Raw genomic sequence first — 25,282 nt, 5'->3', positions numbered from 1 at the left:
TGTAAGCAATTATAACTTACTTCGTAGAAACCCGACCTGTTCTTTCAGTGTACGCCATTGCGTGGAAGAATCTCCCAAAAACACTCTGGTCTTGTTTCTCTCTTCTGAGTCTTTTGTCTTCTTCTTCTTCTAAAACACTTTGTAGACAGTTTTCTCTTACTACACTCGGCCATTTTCAATGAATTGCTGTGAGAAAGGCAAGCTTCAATGACTGGCTGAAAACGTAGCTCACACATATATACCTGAAAGTGTGCATGCGTAGAAAAAGATAGCAGCCTGTGGAAAAGCATGTAGGACGGCCTTACATAAACAAATCACCAGAATGTCAATTGACACTTAGGAGGACCACTTATTTGATTCACCCAGAAAAATAACATCTTCCACTATACCTTTAAAGCTACAGTGTGTAATAATAACAGGGATATACAGTCAGAAATGTAATATATTATACATAACTATGGTATTTATCATCATCTACGAGCTCAGCCTTTTAACCTTAATATTTGCGTTGCCTTAGAATTCGTGATTTATAATTACATAGGAGCAGGTCTCGCAGCCATGGAGGCAGACATCTTTGCGCTACGGCAGCGCAGAGCCAACAAACTAGCGATTGCGAGATCGCCCATTACGCTCGAAAGTAACTAGGCAAGTTGAGAGAGATGAACTGAGACGGTACTGAACAATATACCCTACACAGACTAATGAAATACTATCTGTAAAATTATCTATGTAAACAAACCTCATCACTTGAGAAGGTAGGTGATGCGGACGTCGTGGAAGACATTTTGTCCCGTAACGCTCGCCGTACTGTTGGGGGGGAGAAGCGGTGGGGGGGAGATGTTCATGTTGCTGCAGTCTGCAGTCTGGACGTTAGATGTTGCTGAAAATTACACACTGTAGCTTTAAGACTAGTTATCAGGGTTGCTGGAGAGAAACCTTTTATTCCACATAAGGATTCTATCCACTCGTGCAATGGTATTCAAAACCTTGAATGTGAATGTTTTATGCTCTGATGATAAAACATTTAAACTGTAGGACATACTTTAAGTAGTATATCTTACAAACATAATACAACATAATCATTCAACACTAGTTGTGATCAAGTCAGGAATAGCCCTGAATACTGGACAGCTGAAGTCAAAACTTCAGGTGTGTGCTAGAAAATTGTAGATGAAAAGGATTTTATGTGACCATGAGCCCCTTAAACATATTTAAACATCAAGGAAAAAACATTATTATAGGATTATAGGAGAATTTTAGTTTTGATATATTCTGTCTCAAGAGAGTTGTGGAATAGACCAGTCAGGATATGTGGTGCTTATAGATTCCTGCTTGAAAGTGAATCAAATGTCATGCATTCAAGCTTTAGTTTAGGAATCTTCAAATCTGTTGCAGGTTGTTACATCATTTGTATTTCTTTTATATTTTTGGGAGTTTTTTCAATCAAATTTTGCAGGATGAATCACAACTAATATGTTAGAGGGTTTTCAAATGTTTAAGGTTTCTTTATTCTATGCCCCAAGGAACTTGGGTTTCTTGAGCTACAGGAGAGTTTCCACTTTTTTTAATCTTCTTTTCAATAAATCCTTTGCTTTACACTATTCAGTCCTCTCAGTCTGCACTTTTTTAAAGCAAGAGATAACGATAGTGATGTAGAGCAGAGATAATATGCTGTGCTCTTTTAAGAAGTTGTTTTTCATGTGCAGTGTCATAACTAATTGCTTTCTCAGCGTGATGCTTCTCTGCCCTGAGCTATGTTGGATTTCAGATTCACCCCTTTTTTGTTGACTTGCTGCTGCTCAGATGTGCTCTGCTTTGTTTTTTGTTTTCTTTTTCTGGCTAAATTCTTTTCTTTGTGGTGTCAGATGGGAGTCCAACAGAGCAGGGTGTGGACCACAGACAGGTTCAGAGAGAGCTTGGGGAGGTTTCTGTCTACCTGCAGAAGCCTGTGGTTCTGTCTCCTACTAGCGCAAGGATTTCTTGGACTGTAAGTTCACTTCGTGGTTGATAATGTTAGCATTTCAAAGTGATGAAGACATGCTAATCCTTGACCATTAGCTTCACATGCTTCCTCAAACACTGTGAGAATAAACTGAGCCTCTTGATGCCTTAACACTGCAGGACTTTGACTTGCATATTTCATGCTTGCCAACACTTTTCAGGTGGCCCGTCAGTCCCGGTACATCCAGGGTTACCGCATATTTTACCGGATGATTGGTGGCTCCTGGTTGGTCCGAGATGTAGAAGCAACATCTGACTACAGTGCAGTCTTAGCAGATCTTCAAAGTAACAAGGAGTATGAAGTCAAGATACGCCCCTACTTCAATGAGCTCCACGGCCATGACAGTCTCATGGTTCTGATGCACACCCCTGAGGAGGGTATGAGATTGTCATCAGAAAATAATTGCAAATATGTAAAAGTAATGCACTAAATGACATTATTTGTTTCTGGAAAGGAGAAAATGTTTGATATCATTAACCTGTAATTATATCTGTATCATGTAGCACTTGTGAACCAATTTCAATTTTGTTTTTCCATTAGCTTTAAGTGGTCCACCAGAGGCTGTGTCAGTGGTGCAACTCACCAACAGCTCCAGTATCAGTGTGTCCTGGGAGCCACCACCTCACAGTGTTCAGACTAGCATCATCTTGGAGTACAAAGTGAGTCAAGTACTTGTCTTTTCTTGAAGACCTTCATGGTGTTTTAATAACAATTACAGTGCCTTAATAAGGCTTTCATTTTTTCCTATTTAGTATTAAAAAAAAACATAAGACGTTAGTGTATGCTGTGCAACTGACACCAACACCAGATAGTGTATAATTATAAATTGGAAGTAAAAAGAAAATATAATTAAAAAGATTTTGTGTAAGAAGATGCTCTGGTCAGCTAACACCAAAGTGTTTATTACCCTGAACATACCATCCCTGGCATAAATCATAGCAGATTTATGTTTTCAAACATCATTAGAGATAGATACGGTGAAATAAACTTTTTTGAGTCTGAAAATGATTTAAGGCAGTTGTTAAGCTTCATATACAGGCAGAACACTGCCAAAAAAAAATTATTCATACATATCAAAGGTTTTGAAATTTGGTCAGTCTTGAATCTTGTAACTCTTGACTTTTATATATGTTGCTTCAGTGCTGAAGCAGAGACACATGTTATTTTTGCAGAAAAATGGCCTCCCGGACTTTTGAGAATAATTTAATTTATCTGATATAAAATAGCCACTTAAAGTCCAGAACTAAAGCTGTGCACTATTTAAAATAATGCTCTCTGAGCCTAAACAATTTTGGAAACATTAATGGAAAAAAAAAATCTGTCTTAAAATGAAAGACCCACATACATATAAAAAATACCCCAAAGCCACCCAGCCGCTATATTTCAGTAAATCTAAATTCTTGCAGATTTAATGGTTGTAGATGTCAACCGAAACACAAAGCAATGAAGAGAAACCAGCCATGATGAACTGCAGAGGAGGATTATGTATAGGAGACAGAACCAATAGTTAAGTAATCAGTTAATTGGGAGCAGCTAGAAAGGAGCCTAGGGGAGAGGAAAGGGGCAGTAGGGGGCAACATAGAGTAACCAGGAAAAACAGGGTTCAGCTGTAACTAAAAAAGAACTCAGATGGTTATAACATAAGGATTAACCAAGAGTAAAATTAGAGGATAAGAGAAGGGACTGGAGATAACTGAAGCCATGGAAAATATAACCTAAGGATAAAAGAAGTAAAATTAACTGAAACTAGACCTAGGAATAAATAACGGCAAAAATGCAGAAAAGAGAATAATAAGGCCAAGTAAAATTAAGAATTTAAAAATTATATAAATCTTGAGAATACGGAGTAACAGAAAATAAAGCATAACTGGGAACCCAAAATGAAAACTTACAGAGAACCAAAAAGTGCAGAGTGGCAGATCATGACAGAAACAGTCCTATGTGAGTCACAATTTAAAGACATGAATCGCATTTGATAAAATCTCACGTAGGCTAAGATCTATTAACTTTGTAACATGCTCTGCCTCATTTAGACATACTGTTATTTGGAGTGAAAGAGGTCAAAATTACTTATACAAAAATATAGTGTCACTAACTTTTTGCTATGATGGTTTATAATTTAATGTCTCATCATATCACATTCTTGAGTTAATTGTTGGCTCCTACATGTCACTCTCTTTAATTGGTTTATGACAGAGCCCCAAAAGGTAAAACAATTATTATCTGCATTCATTGAGAAATGCAGTCTAATGCTTCTACTTAGACACCCAGTACATTTTTTTTTCAACTTTCCATAATTGTAGGATGAACTCTTCATCGGGGCAGACAGAGTACCTGCATAGCTTAGCAATGAAATTAGGTAATGTTGCTATCTGCTGTTAATGCAACATTTGTTTAGCCTTTACAATACAGACATTTTATTAAAGTAATACATATCTTAAATATTCATCTTTGTTGTGCTATTTTGAGGACAACATATAAAAAGTGTCCACAAACATTGGTAAGCTTGAGGTCCCGTTAAAAAAAGTCCATGATAAAACATTGTTTACTTACAGCTTCCATAGAATAGCAAGACACACAGAAACGAGTGTGATGAAGTTTTCACACTGTGACAAAACCTAACAAATTGGAACGAGTGTAATTTTTTTTTATGCATATATGACTCAGAGTTACACAGAGCTGTTGTTTAGATGGTTGTGAAAAGCAGTGATGCATAATTAGCAATTAGTAATAACTCTTTTGCTGCTCATGTGCTGCCAGCTCTTGTTTTGTCATCAGATTGTCTGCTAAACCCAGACTGTTCCTGTCATCTGTTTGCTGTGTGGAAAAGAGAGAAAAAAACAGAGTCCTAATATTCTGTCTATTAGCATCAGCTCAACACTGATTGCTAATCACCAAGCTGCTATTCCAGGAACAAAGTTCAGCTCTGTTGTTTAGAATTTCCAAATTCAAATACATATAGTCAATTAATTTGAGCATTTATCAGCAGAAGGCAGGGATCAAACAAAACCCTGTTAAGTTTTTCATTTCCAGAACCATGTGCAGTATTTTGTCCCACAGGCTTAAATATATAAAAAAAAATCACTCAATTCCTGGTACAGTAGCACAGATGGTCATTATAACCTTCAGTGACTTCCTCATAGAACTTCACAAAAGATTAATTAATAGGCGAGCTGCTACCTGAATGCCATTGTACTGTAGATACAGTAGATACGCAGATTATAGCTGAAATAAAAAGGACATAAGTTACAGATATGACAGCTACTGTGTTTATAACAATTTACTTGGAAAATTAGGAATAGTTATTTTACTAAACTAAGATTTAAAAACAAATGTTGTTGGTTGACAACAGACCAGCTGTGGTTTAAGATGTTCTCATCTAGTAAGAAATGAAAGTATATTACATTCTTCAACATGCTTTAACTTCAAAGGGTTTGCTCAATAAATTTGAAAGTAAACTGGCTGAGAACTCCATGTGCATTTAGCATCATTGTGAGCAGTTTGAATCAAAGTAATAATGATTTCATGTATACATACCTATCTCTGCACAAGTTGACAACACACTTTCATTTTTTCAGTCAAAAAAAAGAAAAGTGACATTTCTTGCAATATCTGTAATATCAGTAACACAAAGTAACTGGTAAGTGTGAAGTAACAAAGGGACGAATCACTGCAATCACTGCATCTTATACAGCTTTGAACATCTAGTAACATTTCACCCATTCTTTAAGGCAACATGACCTGAGCTCTATCATACTGCTTTAAAAGGGTCTTCTAACAGGAGCTTGAAACAGATTCTATTAAGTCTTGAAATTTTTTTTAATCATTCCATTCAGGGTCTGGCTGTACTGTATACAGTATTTTAGTTCTTTATATTTAGTTATCCAAATGAATAGAAGACAATAGAAGAGAAAGATAATCCCTTTATTGTCCCACAATGGGGACAATAAAGGGATTTTCTTTATAACCCTTTGCTGCTGGTTTTACAGCAGCAAAGGGTTATACAGTAGTAGAAGTGGTCACACAATGTGGAACTTAGAAAAGTGTATAAAATAATAGATAAGGAAATAAAACAAATAAAGTATTATAATGTACAGTGTTTTTACAATATAAATACTCTGTATCTGGAGAATAAAAAATAAATAACAGCTGTGAACATTTTTACAGTAATGGATATGTGAAAATGGCATTAACACAAGAGATGTGCAAAAAAGTGACAGCAGCGTGTTGTTTAACTGACTAAGACAGAAACTGTCCAAAAATCAGCATCAATTTAACAGCTTATTGAGGTTGTTTGGAACAGTGATGGTTGTAAAGTCTTATAGCTGCTGGGAGGAAGGATCTGTGATGACGCTCCAAGGTGTATTTAGGGTGCAGCAGTCTGTCACTGAAGGAGCTTTCGAGTTTAGCAACAGCTTCATGCATGGAGTGGAAGGCGAACATCCACCCAGTCTCAAGTCTTTTGAGGCTTCAAACAGGCTTTCTTCCAGATTGTATATCTCCAATCATATCACCATCAATGCTGACCATCTTCTCGGTTTAGCAACAGGTTTCACAATTGAGATGTAAGTGTGAGCATCATTTTGCATGCAGGTCTACCAGTTACAGTTTGTTCTTTATCTGATCAGAAAATCTTCTACCACAAGATTGCTGTTACACAAAAAGGTGTTTGGTAAATATCCAGCAGAATTATTTTATTTAGGTTTCTTTTTGAGACTCATCCACTAAGGCCAAATGGTGGGCATGATTATTATGTGTCCTGATTCTCCTGCCTGCATTGTGGATCTCTGCAGCTCCTCTAGAGTTATGATGATGAGTCTTCTGACTGCTTCCCAGAATGAAGCCATCCTTGTCCTTGTCAGTTTAGATTAACAGCCATATCTTGGTAGGTTTGCCGTTGTATCATCCTGTCTTCATTTTCAGGGACAATTCACTGAGAGATCCATCTTTTATTCTTGATTTATCTTTGACAATACGACAAGCTCAGGTTAAAAGTCCTGATCTTTTATTCTAAGTGGTCACACTTAAAGCCTGTTGTCTTGTTTGAGGGATCAATCATTAACCTTGGCTCATCTGTTTTTCTTATCAGGTTTGGTGTCTGCCCAGGGATGCGGTGAGTCAGATAAACCGAACCGTGGATGGGTCCGTTCTGTCCATACTGCTGACGGGTCTGCTGCCTGACGTCCAGTACACGGTGGTGGTGGCTGCTGTCACCAGTCTGGGTGTGGGCGCTCTGAGTCCGCCTGTCAGCCTGTTTCTCAGTGAGTCATTCAAACTGTTACAGCCTCTGCTGTAGCAGTTTAGAAAATATGTCAGGATGTATTCCCAGCAGGCTGAGGGTGAAAAGTCTTCTCAAAGTGAATTAAAAATAAGGTGATGAGCGATAATCTTCTTTGGAGTATGAATATGTCAAAGATGTAAGAGTATTTTATTTTTTATTTCCAAACTTTTCTTATTTTTTTACTAAAAAACTGTTGGCAAGTAAAGCAAATTAATGTAGATGTGGGGCAGCTCTGGGTGTTTCTTGTAGGTATTGAGCATTCCAGTACCTGCGAAAACTGTCATCTCAGATTAATTAGATTCCTTGTAACTAATGGTGGGTTTAAATAAAGAAGACTGAATTATGAAGACAGGTAAAACGTGCTTTGTGGTTTGCATAACCTTTCTTTATGTTTTTCCCTCTCATAGATTTGTTTTTAAACTAATTAGATTTTATATTATCATTGTTTAAATAAGTATATTGTAACTTAGTTTTTTAGGTCACACATATACGCCATTTAACTTCCAATATTATTTATGTATCTAATTGTCAACTCAAAGAGAGAACAAGTCTGTATGAATAAAACATTATTTAAAATATTCATATATGGTTTTACATTGAAGTTGGGTACAAAGTCTTTCAGTTTCCTTTTTTTATATTTTGATTTCTGCCTAATAAGCATACAATAGTTATCTGATATGTGTGTCTATTAAAAAAAAAACAAGTTCCATAAACTATTTTTCCTGTGTAAAATAAACCAAAGAACTTTAAAATTGAACAATTTTGCTCCTAACCCTGAAATCAATTTAATATTAATTTATATGAAAGCTCAGAATACAATACTGCTATGGTGTAACTTATTATAGCTCTTTTTGACAAGCTGTCAAGACAGTTTTTAAGATAAATTGCTTTAATTTTTTTTTTACATTACTTCTTTTCCCAGGAAGTTTAATGTTTTCAGTTAGTCGTCAAAACCTGCCATGAAATCTAACTTGTGACTTTGGGAGTTATAACCATTGTTTAAGATGTATTTGAGCAATTTGCATTTGCCTATAAAATCATATGTTTGCTCCCTACCTTTCCATCCAGCTGTCATTTAGCCATCTAGCTGTCTGCCTGTCATGTACAGCATCCTCTGTCAGTGTTGTAGGGGTGAGTAGGAAGTGTGCAGAAATCTGAATTTGTGGCTTTGTTGGTCGGTACGCGTGATAAAATCCCGAATAAATGTTTTTTGTCTTTATAAAGTCAGCTAAATTACAATGCTTCTATGATAAACCATGAAAATATGAATCTTCTCTTTAATTATAATAACCTCACAGAACAAAATATAAATACTTAATCTAAAGCTATTGAAGAATCAGTACTTACTAATAGATACAAGCAATATGTTTTCTGTTGATGTTTATGGTGTGATATCCTATAGCGGAAATAAACCCAGGAGGGATCTATAGAACTTGTGCAAAGAATAATGCTATAAACAGCAGGGGAGCCAATTAATATGGTGGATGTGTTTTTGGTCAAAACAGATATTTCTTATTTTTTCTGCTGTTGATAAAAATGCCCAAATAAAAAAATAGATTTTCTGTCAGTATGAGACCAGGCCACTTGAACAAAATGTGAATTAAGGCTTTAAAATGTCTTATATCATGCTTGTCAAAAGCATTAGAGGATGCTGTGAATGTCCATGATAAAGAACTAAAGGCTGAGTCATTTTCATGGAATTTGTAAGTAGAATCACATATAGAATTTATCCTTGACTCAGCAGTTTAAAATTTACAGTGTTCACCATAGCAGTAAAACAAATTCAGCCTTATTGTTGTAAAGCTGTGATGATGGAGATAATATTCCATTACAAAATCTCCACAAAGCAAAACTTTTCCTCATATTTTAATGCCTTTTTCTACAGCAGTTACATTTTATTTTATTTTATATTGAATTAATTATTAATTGAATAAAACAATGCTCTGTCCATCCCTTCAATTTTGTTGTACCTCTACTAAACAGAAAGGTAAAGCAAGCCTTTGAGAGTGAATGAAAAAGGAAGGACTTTAGGGTTTTATAACCTCCACCAAACATTTTCATGATTAATCTCTGATATGGAGCCACTCCTCCATCTTTATTAGTTTTATAGAAACCCAGATCTTCTTCCAGCTGTAGTGTGACGGGATGCAACATCATTTCCAGTCTCTGTTTTGTGTATTCTAAGTGGATTTCAGCAGAGGGGGCTGACCTTTTACAGGGACGTAAATAGTCACAGAAACCATCAGGGAAAAATATGTCCAGTTTAGCTTAGACACACTGATTCTGCAGCTTCCACTGCCAAAAATAAAAAAAAGACAATGATGGTACAAAACTATGACAGTGGCAGATGAAGGTTGTAAATATCTTTACTTTTAAAAACATTTTAAATTTCTCACTTGGGTCCATTTTATTAAATTAGGAATACTTGATTTCTCAGTAATACAGTTTTAAAAGTTTAAATCACACATTAAAAATATTAACGTAAAAATATGTAAACTTGAAGTGTAAAGTCAAGCTCCAGTTTATTTCCAAAATATACATTATTTTTAAAACAGATGACCGTATATAAGACTGCTTACTTTAGTGCAATGATTTGATTTTTAGCTAGATAAATTTCTAAAATCACTTATCTGTGTTATATACATTTTCGAAGTTTTATGAGTTGAATGTTGGGTTCTCAGTAGCTGTAAAACTTTATAGTCAATATCAGCAGAAATAAACATATACCAATCTGTGTTTCATTCATCTCAATAATGTGTTTGTCATTTTTTTATAACTTAAATGAAATCATTGATTGGTCGACTCATTGTATTAGCTCAAAATAGTCAAAGGAGAAGCAGAAGATGCCAAAGGAAGAAAAAGGTGCATGGGATGTATACAGTTTATACAGTGCATCCATATATGACAGCTTTTTTTTATAGCAGGATACTAGCAGGGGTGTTTGCATGGATATTTATATAGATGGATATTTATATTTAGATATATAGTTATTGCACTAGGTGTAACATATAGAGAGACACTGAATGCACTTTTTGATTGAATGCAAATTCACTGAAAAAGAGAAGCATATGATAGAAAATAGGCTGGTAGAATAAATAGGTTTTATTTATTAACCTAAAAAACTATTTTCTAATGTTTTACCTTTTTATGTCAAATTGCTAACTAGAATGCTTCTGCCCCCAATATCTGCTGATACATTCACCTGGAACACCACTACTGTGGCAGATCAAATATTTTTCATTAATTAATTAATACATTTATTTATTTAACTTAGCAATGTGAAACAAAACAAAAAAATTTTCACATAGGGAAATTAAAACACTGGTACCTCTAACTAACTAGATAGATGATAGATCTCAGTATATATAAGCTTGTATTTAGTTGTTCAGGGAGGTTCTTTAAGGCATTGTGGTACATTATACCAAGTTTGAAGGAACTTAAAGAATTGATTGAGACATTCTGAAGATTGATTTTCAGCTCAAGGTCTGCTCCTAAAACTAATTTAGATAGTTGTCTGCAACTTTTAGGAGTAATTGGTTTGTTTTTGATACCGATGACCAACACATCAAACTGGAATCAGGAGGCAGATTTTGTTCAACATTTATTCGGTTTAAGGTCTTGTTTGCTACATCTGAGCAAATGTCTGTCAGCAGAGAGAAAACTTCCTCTGACTGTTCTGTCTCGAGGCTTCTATAACGTCAAAGCCACACCATTAGACACATGTTTGTATTTTCTGTATTTTCAAAATGAAAAGACTTAGGGCTGGATTTATCAAGATCCAATTTTGCGTGCAGTAATTTGCGCTCGCAAACTGGAATTTTGCGCAAGGGGCTGAACCATGGTTTGCGGGTGATTTAACAAGAGTGATTGCGTAACAGGTGGCAGGTGCAAAACTGTTGGAGACGCCCTATTTAAATGATGGTTTTGCGCGTTTTGTGGTTTGCGGCAAAGTAGTTTGTACAAACTAGTGCATTAAGAATTTTAAATCTTACAGTGACCCCCCCAAAAAAAAAAAAAAAAAAAAAATATATATATATATATATATATATATATATATATATATATATATATATATATATATATATATATATATAGATATATATATATAGATATATATATATATCTATATATATATATAAAGAAAAAACTTTGGCAACCTTTATTCCCTAAGTTGGTATGTGGCTGAATTTCTACTTCACTGCAGTAAAAAAAAAAACAGGTGTTTTGTATTGGCCTGTAGAAAAATGCACATACCAAATGGCTCACAAGAAGTGACTGTGGATGAGATTACTGCGCGTACGCATCCCCGCAGCATTGGCAGGTTGGTCCACAGGCGCAGGGGGGAGGTCTGGTTTCTCCGTTAGGGCGTCAGGGCGACATGGCATTTAGAACGTCAGACAGCACTTCTGAAAGACTAGATTGGGAGATCCGATGTTGCAAGGAGTTTTGTGATATCTGGTATTGCGTGGGTCCTCCTTGTGGCTGGCTCCAAATCCATTCGGAGTTCCCCCAACAGCTCCAAAATGTCAATGCTGGATAAACGATATATTTTGATGATCGTTTCCTCGTTCATTCCAAAAATATTCACACGGAGTGAAAAAATGCGTTCTCTGCGTCTCCTTGCTTCATTTCGATGTCTCCTTCTTGCAACAATAACCGCTGCCATGTGTGCGCATTTACGCATACAGACCATTTGCACCTTCTTTTGAAACGTGTTAAATATAGAGTCAGATACCGTTAGCAAAATTGCTTTCAGGTTTAATAAATCACTTTGCGAGTGCTAAATTAATATATTTACATGTTCTCCTCCCACAAGACGCACTTTTGCGTGTAAACGCCCCATATTGCATATTCATTGCAGAAAAAGTACTAAATGGATAAGAGGCGCTATTTAGCATGTTTTAAAGACCAAATCCTTTTAGCACGCTGTTGATAGATCAGTTTGTAAATTTTTTAGCGTGCGCAGTGAAATAGCTCACACTTTTATACACGCAAACCTTTGATAGATCCGGCCCTTAGACTTAGAAATTGACCCATTAGGACACATCTAAATGTAAAAATTTAGAACGTAACGTTTCTGTATGGATGGATGGATGGATGGATGGATGGATGGATGGATGGATGGATGGATGGATGGATGGATGGATGGATGGATGGATGGATGGATGGATGGATGGATGGATGAATGGAGTCAACTTTGTACTCTGTCAAGTCGGTAAAAACTCACTGTCTATTCGAAAGTATAATCCAAGAATGTGTATAAATCCAGTCTTAAACAAAAAAAACAAACATCCAAACTACTGTTGACTTATCAAACTGCAGTTTGACCTTGTCTGTTTGTCTTGCAGGCCAACCAGTGGAGGTGAAGAAAGACAGTGATCTGAGCATAGCAGAGCAGATCGCCAGCTTCATCCAGCTGCCAGCCTTCATGGCAGGGCTGGGTGTAGCTGCCTGGCTGGTGTTGATGGGCTTCAGCGGATGGCTATACTGCCGACACCACAGAAGGAAGCAGCTAGGACACTACACCACATCCTTTGCATACACACCAGCAGGTGAGGAGCTGATAACGTCCTGTTTTGGTCAACTTGTACTGCTGGCAAATGAATTATCCTGACATGCCTTAGAGCTTTGATTCACTCCAAGTTGTCACATCCAATATGTGGGATGAGATATGGAGAAAAGGAAATCAGCTGTTAATGAAAAAAGCTTCACATTTTGTTTTTCAACCAGTGACAGTGACAAACTTCCGAATGAACCTCTAGGGGACATCTTCAGCAGTGATAAATGCTTTAAATTTGATTTGTTTTGCAAAACAAATCCTGCACTTTAATCTCATACACAGTTCATTTAAATGTATTTATCCAAGCTTCCTAGTTTGCACAACTAAAGTTCAAAACACAGAAGTGCAGATTTAGAACAAAGGCTTGGGGTGTTTGGGTAAAAATATATCATTTGTTCAGTACTTCAGGCGTTCAGTGAAGCTCATGTAGAATGATTTTATGCAACTGTTGTATTATTGTGATTCAGATTATCTTCTGATAATGTCAGTTTGCATGGCTTTGACTGTTGCAGCTGCATTTTCTTGCAGGCATACTTTAATGTATATAGATCATTTGTATGCATGTGTTTGGATATGGAGATCAGAAGCGTATTTTAATTTAAATTAATTCAAACCTGCTTATATTTGATTGTTTTATGGAGAATAACAACTCAGGGCTAAATGTTTTTGTTTTCTTTGGATTCTTAAAGGAAGAAAAAAAGTTGTTTGAAGGCGAAAGGTTTCTTTTCTCCTGTGTCAAACATGATATATATATCTTAGCACTTGTTTTCCTTGTTGCAGTTGGCTTTGCTCACAGTGAAGGATCTGGAATCAATGGAGGGTAAACTCTTCTTTAAGGTTTGATTCACATGATAATAGCCACTATGGGTTTAATGGAAACAGAACTGATAAATTCTCACCTCTCTTTTCCTCAAGGCCCAGCTTGTTGGGGTCAGGTATGGGCAATTACCCCTGGCTGGCAGACTCCTGGCCCACTCCTAACCTTACTCACAGCAAAGACTTTGTCAATTGCTGCTCTGGAAAACTGGACTCAGAAAGATATTATAACTGTAAGAGCATGTGTAGGTTGAATATGGAGTGAAATATCCAGTGAGAGCATAAAATATATTGGTTGTGGCTGATAATGCCTCACAGAAACTCTTCTTTCCAGCCGTCGGGATCATCAACTACCCCAGCCAGACAGAGAAGCGCAGCACTGAGTCCAACGACAGCCCCATTTACAGCACCATCAACACAGCAGTTGAGGACGACCTGCTGGCTTACTATGACACCTACTCCAGCCTGTCATATAAACAGGGTCCAGACCCCTACAGCAGCAACCCAGTTCTGTCAAAGGCTGGAAATATGAGTCTGGAGCAGGACTTAGACCGGTGGACCATTCAGTCCGGCCAGTCTGGGTCAGAATATGCCAAACTTCAGTATGCTAAGAAAAGCAACGGTGAGCATTTTCCTCCTTACAAATTCTTAGATAATGAATAAAAGTTTTACCTTGATATGCAAGAATTCATGATCAGAAAAAAAAACTAAGTACCTAAGTGCAGTGTTCACCTCTATGTGATAAAGTTGGCTTTCTCATCTTTACAGAATTGTGTCATTGAATTTTGGATTGTTGTTAATGAACATACAGTATCAGTAAGGATAAAGCTTATACTTTGGGACAAACCAAGGCATTTATTATATGTAGGGATGTTTTTTTTTTTTGACAATGCCTGTTTTAAATATGTACATATAATCCTAAAAAATATATATTAGAGGACTATTTAAAGTAGTGGTGGGACAAGATTAAAATATTTTTTTAAGTTAATCACAGGGTCTGTAATTAAATAATGGAAATTTATAAGATTTTAATTGCAAACTGTATAATAAACCACCTTCGTAATTCAATTCAGTTCAGTTTCTTTATATAGCACCAATTCACAACACATGTCATCTCAAGGCACTTTTAAGTTCACCAGATCATACATTCAAATTGATTGAAAGTTTTCTATCTAAGGAAAACCAGTTAATTGCATCGACTCATTAACTTGGATGCAATCCCTCACACTAAGCATACTAGTAGCGACAGTGGAGAGGAAAAACTCCCTTTTAACAGGAAGAAACCTCCAGCAGAACCAGGCTCAGTGTAAGCGGCCATCTGCAGAGGCCGACTGGGGTTCAAGGAGACAGAAGCAGAGATAGTAGGCGCAACAGTAAAAAGCGGCCCCGTCCAGGAAACACACAGCCAGGCCAAACTCCCATGTCAGAGGATGAAGAGTGCACATCCAGCCAGTCACAGTCAGAGAAACAGGACTACACTGGAAAAACTGGCAAGCATCAATAAACAAAGGTGTTGATGGCAGCAGAACAGCTGATATTTCTCTCCAGGGTGGTGTCATAGTCAAACAGGAACAGATGAGGCGGATTCAAAAAGCCCTTTTCTCCTAAATTGTTGGATAAATAATAAGTCCAACAACACATTTATTGTTTCTAATCCAAGTAATTTGGTTATTCAACCATTGGATTGGTATATAACAATATAACATATAACATTTAAAAAAAATTTTGAAACCCCTGATTTTTTTTTAAACCCCTGATATTTTAGACAATTTCTTTGAAAATACAATTGTAGAAAAAATATTTTGGGAAAGGGAAGAGAAGTCATCTTCAACCAGAAAATGGAAGCCTCTATTACGGCTTCTTTCTGTCACATGTGGATGTTGTCCTGGTTATAACACTAACACTGAGCTGTCTACCAATCATTGTATGAGTGCATACATGCTATAGAGGCTGAGTTGTGAAATGTGCCTCATGTTAAGTCCTTTGCGTGGTCAGTTTATCTGGAAGAGGACAAAATGAATTCAGTCTATTTAGAAAAAAAAAATTCTATGACCCTTTTTACAATTTCTTCTAATTCAATTTTGATGTGGGTCAAATCCAGGACAAAAAGACTGTGTACTGTTCTGTGATAGTGGACGGATACAAAGTAGGTATTATATTACCAGTGCTTCTTTTTATCTCGGAACACCAAGTTTGCATATTCACTAATCGTTTTTTTCTAAAATGTCCAATTTGGAAAACTTTTAAAGATAATTAGCGTTCTTTGTGTTTTGTTCAATGAGATATGAGCGTCAAAGGTGGGGGCCATATTCAACTATTTTGTGCCTGGCCCATCTAAGGCTGTCAGCGTGTCTGGTCTCTGGCATCCCTTTAAAATAAGTTAATCATGTAGATTTTATAATATGCAACATTTGTAATTAATACTTCAATTATTAGTTCATATATTTTATTTTAAAAATTTCTATAGATATTTACTGCTTTTACCACACTTATGTTAGTCAGCAGTCTGAAACCTTAAGAGGTAAGGCAGGAAGTAAATGAGGCAAAACGAAAGCAAATGGCAAGGTAAGCTGAAGTGATTTAAAAACAGAAAGTTCTGCAAAGACCTGTCACAGGACCTAAGAGATTCATCATCCTTCTCATCCATACACACTCAGAGATTACAGCTCTTTGGGACTGACCTTGAATCTGGAAAAATATTAATAAGAATATTTTTGTCCCAAGTTATCTCTTTTATCAAAAAGATTCATGTGGTGCAATGCACAGAGAAATACACGCAAACATTAGGCTACCATTATGGGGAATAGGCATTGATTTCTTTTTATGTTTTATTCATTACTATGGGCTACCTCATACTCTAATCCTTAAACCTATCACTAGTACATACCTACCCCTAAACCTAACCTTGTAGTTTTATTTTTTTCAGATATGTTTGTAAAGCTGTAAATAAAGATAGTAGCTACAAAAATTATTATACTCTAATGCTTAATATTAAAGGCAGAGATGGTCGATAAATAAATCATCAATCAACCTGAGAAAGAGATATTACAAATAATCAAACCTTGTGTTATTAGTTATAACTAAGTATATCAATGGCTGTGATATTTTTTTTCTTTCAGACAAACTGGCTCCACAACCATCTGCGGGATCCTTGTCCAAGTCAGCTCCGCTCACCTGGGTGGATGTTTTATCACTGCCTCTTCCTCCAAACAAAGAAAGAGGTCGTGCAAAATCAGACAATGAAGAGGTGCAGCACAGGTAAAATTCATAAATACAGGATTTTCCAGACTCTTTGTGCTCCAGGAACATTCAGCTCTTGCTGCTTCTCTTCATCCAGGCTCTTTTATTATTCTTGAGAAGGCCTTTGGCTCCAATTCCCTGACAGATGGAGTTAAGGCTACTGGGTATCAAAGCTGCCCTATAACACTGCCAAGGCTGTCAAGCCAAACTTAAGGGAAGTTTGATGGACTGGGGAGTTTGCAAATTAACACTTGTGTGTCTTTAGGCAGCGAGCTGATTGCGCTTTGAGGCGGTAAAGGGGAGCGTCTAGTCTAACTGGTTCTGACACATTAGATTGCGGACATAACGGGGTGGGATCAGAGAGGCTGTTCTGACTGTGCCGTGTCTTTTATAATGACTTTAGCCTCTGTCTGACAGGCTGAATTAGTACTTTCCATTTTCAATGACACGTCCGTCATTAAACAGCCCTGATGGGGCTGAGATGACAACAGGAATCATGGAGGTGGATCTCGTCTTCATATTTTTATTAACTCCAATCTTTTTAGGAACTTTTAAAAATATGTCTTAATAATCAGCATCCTTTGGATGCTCTAACTCGCGTTTTGGATTCCATTGAAGCTGGTTAAAATATTCAGCCATAGTTTAAGAAAATCACTATACAAATTGATTTTAAGTAGTTAATTATAAGAAAGTTAAAACTCTCATTTCCTTTAGTTCAGCTACAGCATATGAAAAAAAAAAACACAATTTAAGGAAAGATTATATTGGAAGAGGGATCAGGATTATTTAGATCTCCCATGCACCTACAGAATACAGAAATATGCCAAAGAATAATCTTCTGTGGATTCTGAAGGTCAAACTCCTTGTATAGTTTGCTTGCATGTATTTGCAGGTCACAAACAGCTTCTCCTCTGTGGCTCAGCCTAAGGAAACTATTTGAATTACATCTGGCTATAGCTTTGAAGGGAATCTGCAGCCTGCATGTTCTGTGGAAACAGCAGGAATCTGCTACATTATTCATTTTAAAAAAACAAAAACAAAAAAAAACATGTTTTACTATGGAAATCTTTACAGATTTAAGACTATTTTCCTAATGTAGGTTTAATTGTCATTTTGATGCATTTCATTCATCATTGCTTTTTAATTTCTGTTCAGAAATAATCCTTAACGTCATCACCTTAGTTGCTTCCAAGTTACAATGGTTCTATTTATTCAAATGGTTACAGAATAGTGATGTGATGGTATGTAAGGACCCCCATCCTGTGCATAACATAACCACAAAGCAATAATTGATAAATTTGTTTCTCCAATGTGAGAATTTACTAATTCATTTATTGAGAAAAGGGAAGTCAGGAGAAATGTTATTTAAAAGCAGAATCTGGAAGACCCAACAGACAGGAATCGTGGCCAGAGGTTTAACAATAGTTTAGGTAAATACTTTGAAGCCTCAAACATCATATTGAAATTCCATCATGTGTTCAAAAGTATATGCGACAAGCTAGGTTTGTGTAAAAAGGAATGTCCTTACCCTGATCTTATTCACTACTCAACCTTTAGCTCCGAGGAGGAGGATGATGACTGGTGTCCTCCACTTCCTGCCAGAACCTACCTGATGGATGCTTCCAGGGAGGAAGTATCTAGCCTGCCCTCTAAATCAGAAGAACTAATAATTTCCCCTCAGCACGATGCACTGAAGTCCAGCGACAGTCCACGCCTTCAGCATTTTGATCTTTTGGTCCGCCACCACGAGTTCCAGTCCAACCCTAACCTATTTACCAACACCAAGGCACTGGAAGGCAGTGATGTATACAACTCCAACCAGTGGGTGGATAAATTCAGGGGAGAAGGCCTCAGCAAAGGTCAGTTTGAATTCATTTGAATAGCTCATATTTTAAGATTCCACTTATAGGACCATAGAGTGTCTCAGCAGAAAATATTTGTACATAGAAATCATGTTTTATTTATTCATAGTTTTTTTTTCCTTTTGTGTAAGTTTCCTAAAGATGACGTCAGCATGCTTTCTTGTCAGGACAATCTCCTGCTTTGGCTGCAGATTCCAGCCCTGCAGCTCCTGCTCACAGATCCAGGAGTAAGAAGAAAGTGCCAAAGGATGGACAAAACCGGAGAGAGAAGCACGGAGGCACAGCAGGTACACCCTGAGCCACACTTGTCACTTCTGCTTCAGTTAAACAAACAGGTACATTAGTGACCTCTAGACTATTCCCAGAATGTGTAAGCATTACTCCTATTACTACATTTTCTCTCAGTGGCTCATCAGTGTAATTTTAATCTATTTAATCAATAATTTTAATTAAAAAAGCATAAATTGGCTGAAGAACACCAGGAAACAAACAGCCTCATGATTACCAGGAAGCTCAGCAAAACTTGAATAAATTTAGGCTTAGGAATGAAGAGAAATTTAAAGCATGGTTAGGATATAAAACTGTATTAAATACTGGAGAAAGGCTGTTTTGATCTATTTTCTAAGCAAGTGACCATTGAGGTTGACAGGCCAGGTAAGGAGAGCACATTATCAGATAAGAAGCCAAGAGGCTCATAGTAGCAGGGGCGGATTTACCATTACGTAAAAATAGGCAGCTGCCTAGGCCCCCAAGTTCCTGGGGGCCCCATAAAACTCCATTTACATGTACGGTTAATACAGCTTTTACTTATTTGTGCGCATTAATTATGTTTTTCATAAAAATCCTTTCGTTAAAATGCCATGTCTCTGGCCCCCCCTTCATTGTCCACCACATTGGCTCAGTCCATTTGCTGTGCATGTGCAGAAAGGTCCAAACAAACAGACAGCTGCAAACCATTTGAAGACAAATGGTGCAAAGAGCTGTATCACCATCTTAATTCTTTTTTTGGCTATGTTTAGCGACTTTTCAGACCCCTCTAAGGCTTTTATTTAAAAAAAAGAGCCTAGTGCCAATTCTAGCGACTTTTTTCTGTTACTGGAGACTTTGGCGACAACATATAAAAGCGTTGAACTCTGCTCTCCAGAGCGAGTAGATTGTTAACCCCGCCTCCTGCTCATCTTTCTCTTGTCTGCTGTCCTGATTAATGCAGGCAGGGTAAATGCACGCTGCGCTGCAGCACAGAAAGGGAGAGAACCTTTAAACTTTGATTTATGTAATCAAGTTGCAGAACATTTCCCTTTGTTTCAGTTGGTCATGAGACAAGGGATTTATTCTTATTTCTCAAGAGTGCTTAGTTCGGAAATTTGTTGATGGTCCCTTAAAGAACCACCGCGGTAAGAAGAGGGAGTAACAGAGAACATCTAGCCAAAGTCTGAGCTCCTAAATCGGATTGACGGTGAGATAGGTGCCTCTAAATCAGCGAAGCTTGAATCTCCAGCTTCCAACTAACTTCCCCACCACAATTCATGACAGATTTCTGAAGCAGTCTTAGAGTTCACAAAGTTCTTGTTCTCCGCACATCCCTTACTGCTGAGTTCTTTCTATATTGTAGCATTTTGAAACAACTTTGTCAGAAGAGCCTGCACCATTGCAGCCACGCAAAATTCTGCAGGCAACTGTTAGGGTAGCTCAGTGACAGCACTATGAAGATATTTGATAATTCGGATATTAAAAAAATATAGTTTTGACTAGGCCAAATTAACTAAAATATCATTTTATATACAATATACATTTTGACTCTCCAAAATGTGATTAAAGATATCTTCAACTGTTATTTCCCCTAGAAATAATATAATTTTATTATCTTAAAAACATCATTATGGGCTGACAAATTTGATTAAATAATGTTTGTCTAATCTATTAAAATTTCTGTATCACTATAATGGATCTGTATTATGAGTTGTCTTCTCAATTCAGAGGACCCCATGCCTCCCTTTACCTAGGGCCCCAAATTTTCTAAATCAGCCCCTGTATAGTAACTATTGAAGAACAATGAAGGACAACTACATAACAATCATACTCTCCACAAATTTGGTGTTATGGAAGATGGACGTGGTGAAAGATATCCTCAAGAGGTTCCATTAACAGTAAACAACAAGAAACTTCAGGCAATCAGTAAAGAAGGAGCTTTTTAATTGATGAGAGCAATTAAACATTTTACCAGCACTCTATGGGCTTGATCTTCAAAAGGTTTGTGAATAATAAAACAATTGCAAACAGATCTTAAAAGCAGGTGCAAATCGTACTGTGTGTGTAAAATGAGCAGCTGCTCAAAATTATGTGTTTGAGCCTTTATGCATGTGCAAATCATGTTTCAAATGAAAAATGTAGGCGTATTTGTAGAAGAAATAGCAAAAAATAGAATAATATTTAGTGCAGAAAAGATATCTATGGGTAAATTTATTTATTTTTTCTCCTTGAATGTTCCTCAAAGCTCAGTTATGTTGTTTTAAATCATTATGTGTTTTCTTTGGTTTGCAATATTTTGGTTAAGTGCATGTTGTGAGGAATAGGTGGAGGTAAATCCATCTGTTTCGGGCTTAATCTCACTGTAGGGCTGACAGTGGCTCCTTCGCTGTCTGAGCGAGGGCGGAATCAAGGAGCTCACAAAGTCAGAATCTTTGGGTTTATGTTGAGGCGGACAATAATTCAGTATCAATTTATACCTCAATATCCTTTAATTCAATAACACTTATATGACATTTATAATATATAAATACACAACAGTTTAACATTACAGTGCTTGTCACTAACTGATGTTGTGGGATTTATGTAGTTTTATGTGTATTGTTTTTAAAGCAAATGTAGTGATGAAGTTTAAGAAACATTAATTAAGCAGGTCAGAAACAAGAGTGATATCTGCTCATCGAGCTCATAGGAAGAAAGCACATTTCCCAAAATGTCAAAATAATCCTTTTAAGATAAAATTCTCTATGTGCGTGTTTTTAATTATCACTGATGAATCGCACCCAGACCTTCCCCCGCAGCCGACCCCTCCTGCCACAGATGACTCCCCGCAGCTCTTTGTGGACACTTTGAGTCGCAGACCAACAGATAGCGGAACAAGAGAGGGAAATGACTTACCTACTATTCCAAAGAAAGGAGAAGATTTCTCACCCCCAAGGGAAGGACTTGACAAGTGGTTATCACAAGGTAAAAAAGGCAATACCCAGTGAGATGAATAACATCGTAAAATGCCAGATCTAGCAACCTGTTGTGTAGGTTTGTTTAAGTATTTTTGTGATGCTTCATAATAAATCTTTCCTTTGATGGCAGGTTTATGTTCTTAGTCAGCACTTTACATATGAGACGTTTCTTTTTCCAAAATAGATGAGAATGTAACCCCATGTGGAAAGCCAAACCTTCTGTCCAAGGTGCAGATATCGGGATATGGGTCCCTTGGGGGACGCCTCTTTCCTCAGCCCTCCGCTGCTTCTCAGAAGAGAGATGAGGTATGTTTGAACAGACCATTGGTGGCTGTTGCACAGCATGGGTGTAAAAGTGCTGTTCAATGTCAAGCCAGCAAGAAACTGAGGAGGAAAAGGCCCTTTTCAGACCCATGTTACTGAATCATGATTTGAACATTTTCTTAATAATAAATGTTTTCACAGCAACAGGACCAAGATCATTACAGTTTGAAGAAATAGGATTTTACAGTTTGAAGAAACAGAAATACAAACCAGGATGTGCATGACAAGGAAGGGCTATATATATACTGCATGCATCATTTACGTAGTTAACATTGTATTACTTCTTGAGCTCCTTGAGTTATTTACTGTCACAGGTAGGTGCTTTGACTGGAGAGTATGTGTTGGGGCCAGTATGATTTAAGAAGGGCCAGGCCTCGCACCCTGAGATTAGGACCTGCCCACCGGGCACATACCCATTGTCACAGATTACCAGTCAGAGCCTGCTATAAACGATTCTAAAGAGTTTTTTTTTTTACAATTTTCTTTTCGGTGAAACCTTTAAATCATGTGTAACCTCCCAGTTAACTGTGGCTTTAGATTTAAGATAAAAAAAAATTCCAAGAGATTGGAAATTAAATTTAGACTTTACTATAACTGATGTTGCATCTCTTCTTTTTAGAATTAAACACTAAAACTGAGTGCTTCAAAAAGGGATTGATTTAACGGGGTGGCCCCTTTTGCAACCAGGTCATTGTAGCTTTTTTTCCCCCAACATATCTTCTCCTGACATGAATTTGTTGTCACAACTGAACTAAACTCTGTGAGAAATCAAAAACCCACCTTCTGTTGCCTTAAAATAAAAGTTTGTTAAAAAAAAAAAAAACCACTAGACCTTCAGATATAGTAATATATCCACATAATCTGGATTTTTTTTTTCTCTCACAAATGTTTATGTTCCTGGCTGACTTAATTTTTATCCAACTCTAAACCTTCTCTGTTGCATATGTAGGATAAATTATGTAGAATGTATAAACAAGATGGCCATTGGTATGGCATCGTTGAGAAATTTATGAACATGTGGCAATGCCTGGACTTATTGTGGAGACCCCAAATCAGTTAGCACCAGTAGTAAGCATTTAATGGCTTTATAAAAAGTTTCATTTGTGTGGAGAAGAACAGGGTCAATGACCAATAACAACTCAGAGGTCTAGAGGGTGCACTGAATGAAGGTCACTGACCTTCTTAGGAGCTGGGAATTCCCCATCCTCCCCTCTTTTCCATGTCTTGTTAGATGTGGTTAAAGGCTTTCAAGAATCTGGCAGTTACCACTGGGAGAGCTAGTACATCTCATAGCCTTGGTAATTATGTAGGTGTAACCACTGAGACCTCATTGCCAGTGCAACAGATGGAGCAGGGAGCAACGTCATGAGTCACGTCAAGCAAGGCAAGGAGAGCTGTAATAATTAGAGAAGCAGCCTGATAACTCTGGAGGAACTACAGAGTAGCGCTGATAGGAAAACTAAGACATGCTATGCTGATGAAGGTTCTCAGTCATCCAGGTCATAGTCATTCCGTAAAAATTCAAAAAATAACCACTGGACTTGGTTTCCAAAATTTGAAGACGTTTTAGCATGTCTTACCGTAACCGGAATTTGTATGCAAATGTTCTTACCGGAATAATGCAAGTCTATTTCTAACTTTTAAGTGGATGTTTAAAGATTTCCTTTATCCAGATTGACTTTGTAATATTTTGCACTAAAAATAATGAAGAATTTTGACAAAGGGCGTATATTTTATTTTTTGTGTCTGATGCTACATTAAATAATTTTCAAAAGGTATAAAGAAATTACAGTTAAGAATAACTTAATTCTGTTCTGTGCTAATTTACTTTTATCTCGACTGTGATAAGAAAAAGGGTTGAGGGTATTTTTCATTGCTACCTTATTGGACAACTGGAGAAAATATGAAAAACATGCCTTGCATTCCTGAAGAGCAGCAGGCAAAACGAAAACAGCACATCACATGTAATTGTGATGATCTAAATCAGTGCTACACATTGATATAATTTCTCTCTCAAGAAGAATTTCTGATAAGAAATAAAATTGTTTTTTTAGAGATGATGTAGCACAGTATCTTCAGTATTATACCACTTTAAAAATTATTCATGAGTTGATCTTTACCGTTGTTCTCTGTGTAATTTGTATGCAAATGTTCCTGTTAGTCTAACAGCATTTTTTTTCCATTTCTCTCCATCTTGTGTTTTCTCTGCAGAATCTCATATAGACAGCAGCCGATAACATGATGTGAAAACCTCCTCTCATGCTCCTCAACTTCCTGTCTTCGCTAACCATCAATCTGTTGCCATGGCCTCCCATGCAAAGCTGAAGACTAAAGGAACAGTGTCAAGGCTCGCAATCTGCCTTTTCAAATGTTATATGTGTTCTGTTTTTATTTTATTTTATTAATTTCTTTCTAGTGTGTGATTTCTCTCACCCCCTCCTCTGTGTATAAAGACACCCTCAGTGTTATTTTTTTTTAGAAAGATTTGATCAGATATATTGCTAAATTAATACGGGGGAAAGTATGGTATTTTCAGGTTAAAGGGAATTCAATGTAAGTATTGCAATGTTGTACAGCAGATTATTGAATGTATCCTTTGTTTACTTCTGATCATGAAGCTATGAAGCTGCGTGTCTTTGATGAGCGATGGTGGAAGGGACAAGAAGCAAAAATCTCATGATGTTGGTGTGGGTGTGTGTCAGTGTTTTTGTTTCACCTTCCTGTGAGGCTGTATAACCGTGTTAGATCACCAGTGTGTTAATTTTTAAATCTGAAAAATAAAAGGCTTTGTTACATAAAGGTTTCTTTGCGAGTGTGAAATCTACTAACTGTGACAGAAGAATAACAGTTATGTTTCTAGCAGCGGGACTCTGCGGATGACAACGCCAGCCTGTATTTTCCAGTCAGCTGGTGCGCCGCCTCAGTGTGAAGAGGAATGTTTCTACACAAAGAACTACTCGGCAAAGCACTCTAAAACTTGTGGCATTATTA

At 36.9% G+C, this 25,282-nt stretch overlaps 1 protein-coding gene across 2 annotated transcripts in view; it reads left to right on the top strand.

The window, feature by feature from the left end:
* zgc:77784 (uncharacterized protein LOC402947 homolog) overlaps nucleotides 1-25,090 on the top strand; it is a 114,470-nt gene extending 89,380 nt beyond the window's left edge. The window contains exons 13-26 of one of the 2 annotated variants that reach the window (XM_038303376.1): nucleotides 1,866-1,987; nucleotides 2,163-2,379; nucleotides 2,543-2,661; nucleotides 7,092-7,263; nucleotides 12,632-12,835; nucleotides 13,624-13,663; nucleotides 13,759-13,892; nucleotides 13,994-14,281; nucleotides 16,779-16,917; nucleotides 18,457-18,758; nucleotides 18,953-19,048; nucleotides 21,795-21,974; nucleotides 22,152-22,273; nucleotides 24,503-25,090. In XM_038303376.1, coding sequence (XP_038159304.1) covers nucleotides 1,866-1,987; nucleotides 2,163-2,379; nucleotides 2,543-2,661; nucleotides 7,092-7,263; nucleotides 12,632-12,835; nucleotides 13,624-13,663; nucleotides 13,759-13,892; nucleotides 13,994-14,281; nucleotides 16,779-16,917; nucleotides 18,457-18,758; nucleotides 18,953-19,048; nucleotides 21,795-21,974; nucleotides 22,152-22,273; nucleotides 24,503-24,514 — 2,147 coding nt within the window. In that variant the 3' untranslated portion in view covers nucleotides 24,515-25,090. Of the gene's footprint in view, nucleotides 1-1,865; nucleotides 1,988-2,162; nucleotides 2,380-2,542; nucleotides 2,662-7,091; nucleotides 7,264-12,631; nucleotides 12,836-13,623; nucleotides 13,664-13,758; nucleotides 13,893-13,993; nucleotides 14,282-16,778; nucleotides 16,918-18,456; nucleotides 18,759-18,928; nucleotides 19,049-21,794; nucleotides 21,975-22,151; nucleotides 22,274-24,502 lie in introns of both variants that reach the window. The other variant, XM_038303375.1, reaches the window with a different exon arrangement.
* Nucleotides 25,091-25,282: the final 192 nt, after the last annotated feature.

Source organism: Cyprinodon tularosa, unplaced genomic scaffold, assembly GCF_016077235.1.
Source record: "Cyprinodon tularosa strain WSP-4 unplaced genomic scaffold, ASM1607723v1 ctg51, whole genome shotgun sequence".
Lineage (NCBI taxonomy): Eukaryota > Metazoa > Chordata > Actinopteri > Cyprinodontiformes > Cyprinodontidae > Cyprinodon > Cyprinodon tularosa.
Note: the sequence above shows the minus strand (reverse complement) of the source record. Positions and strands in the feature narration are given on the sequence as shown.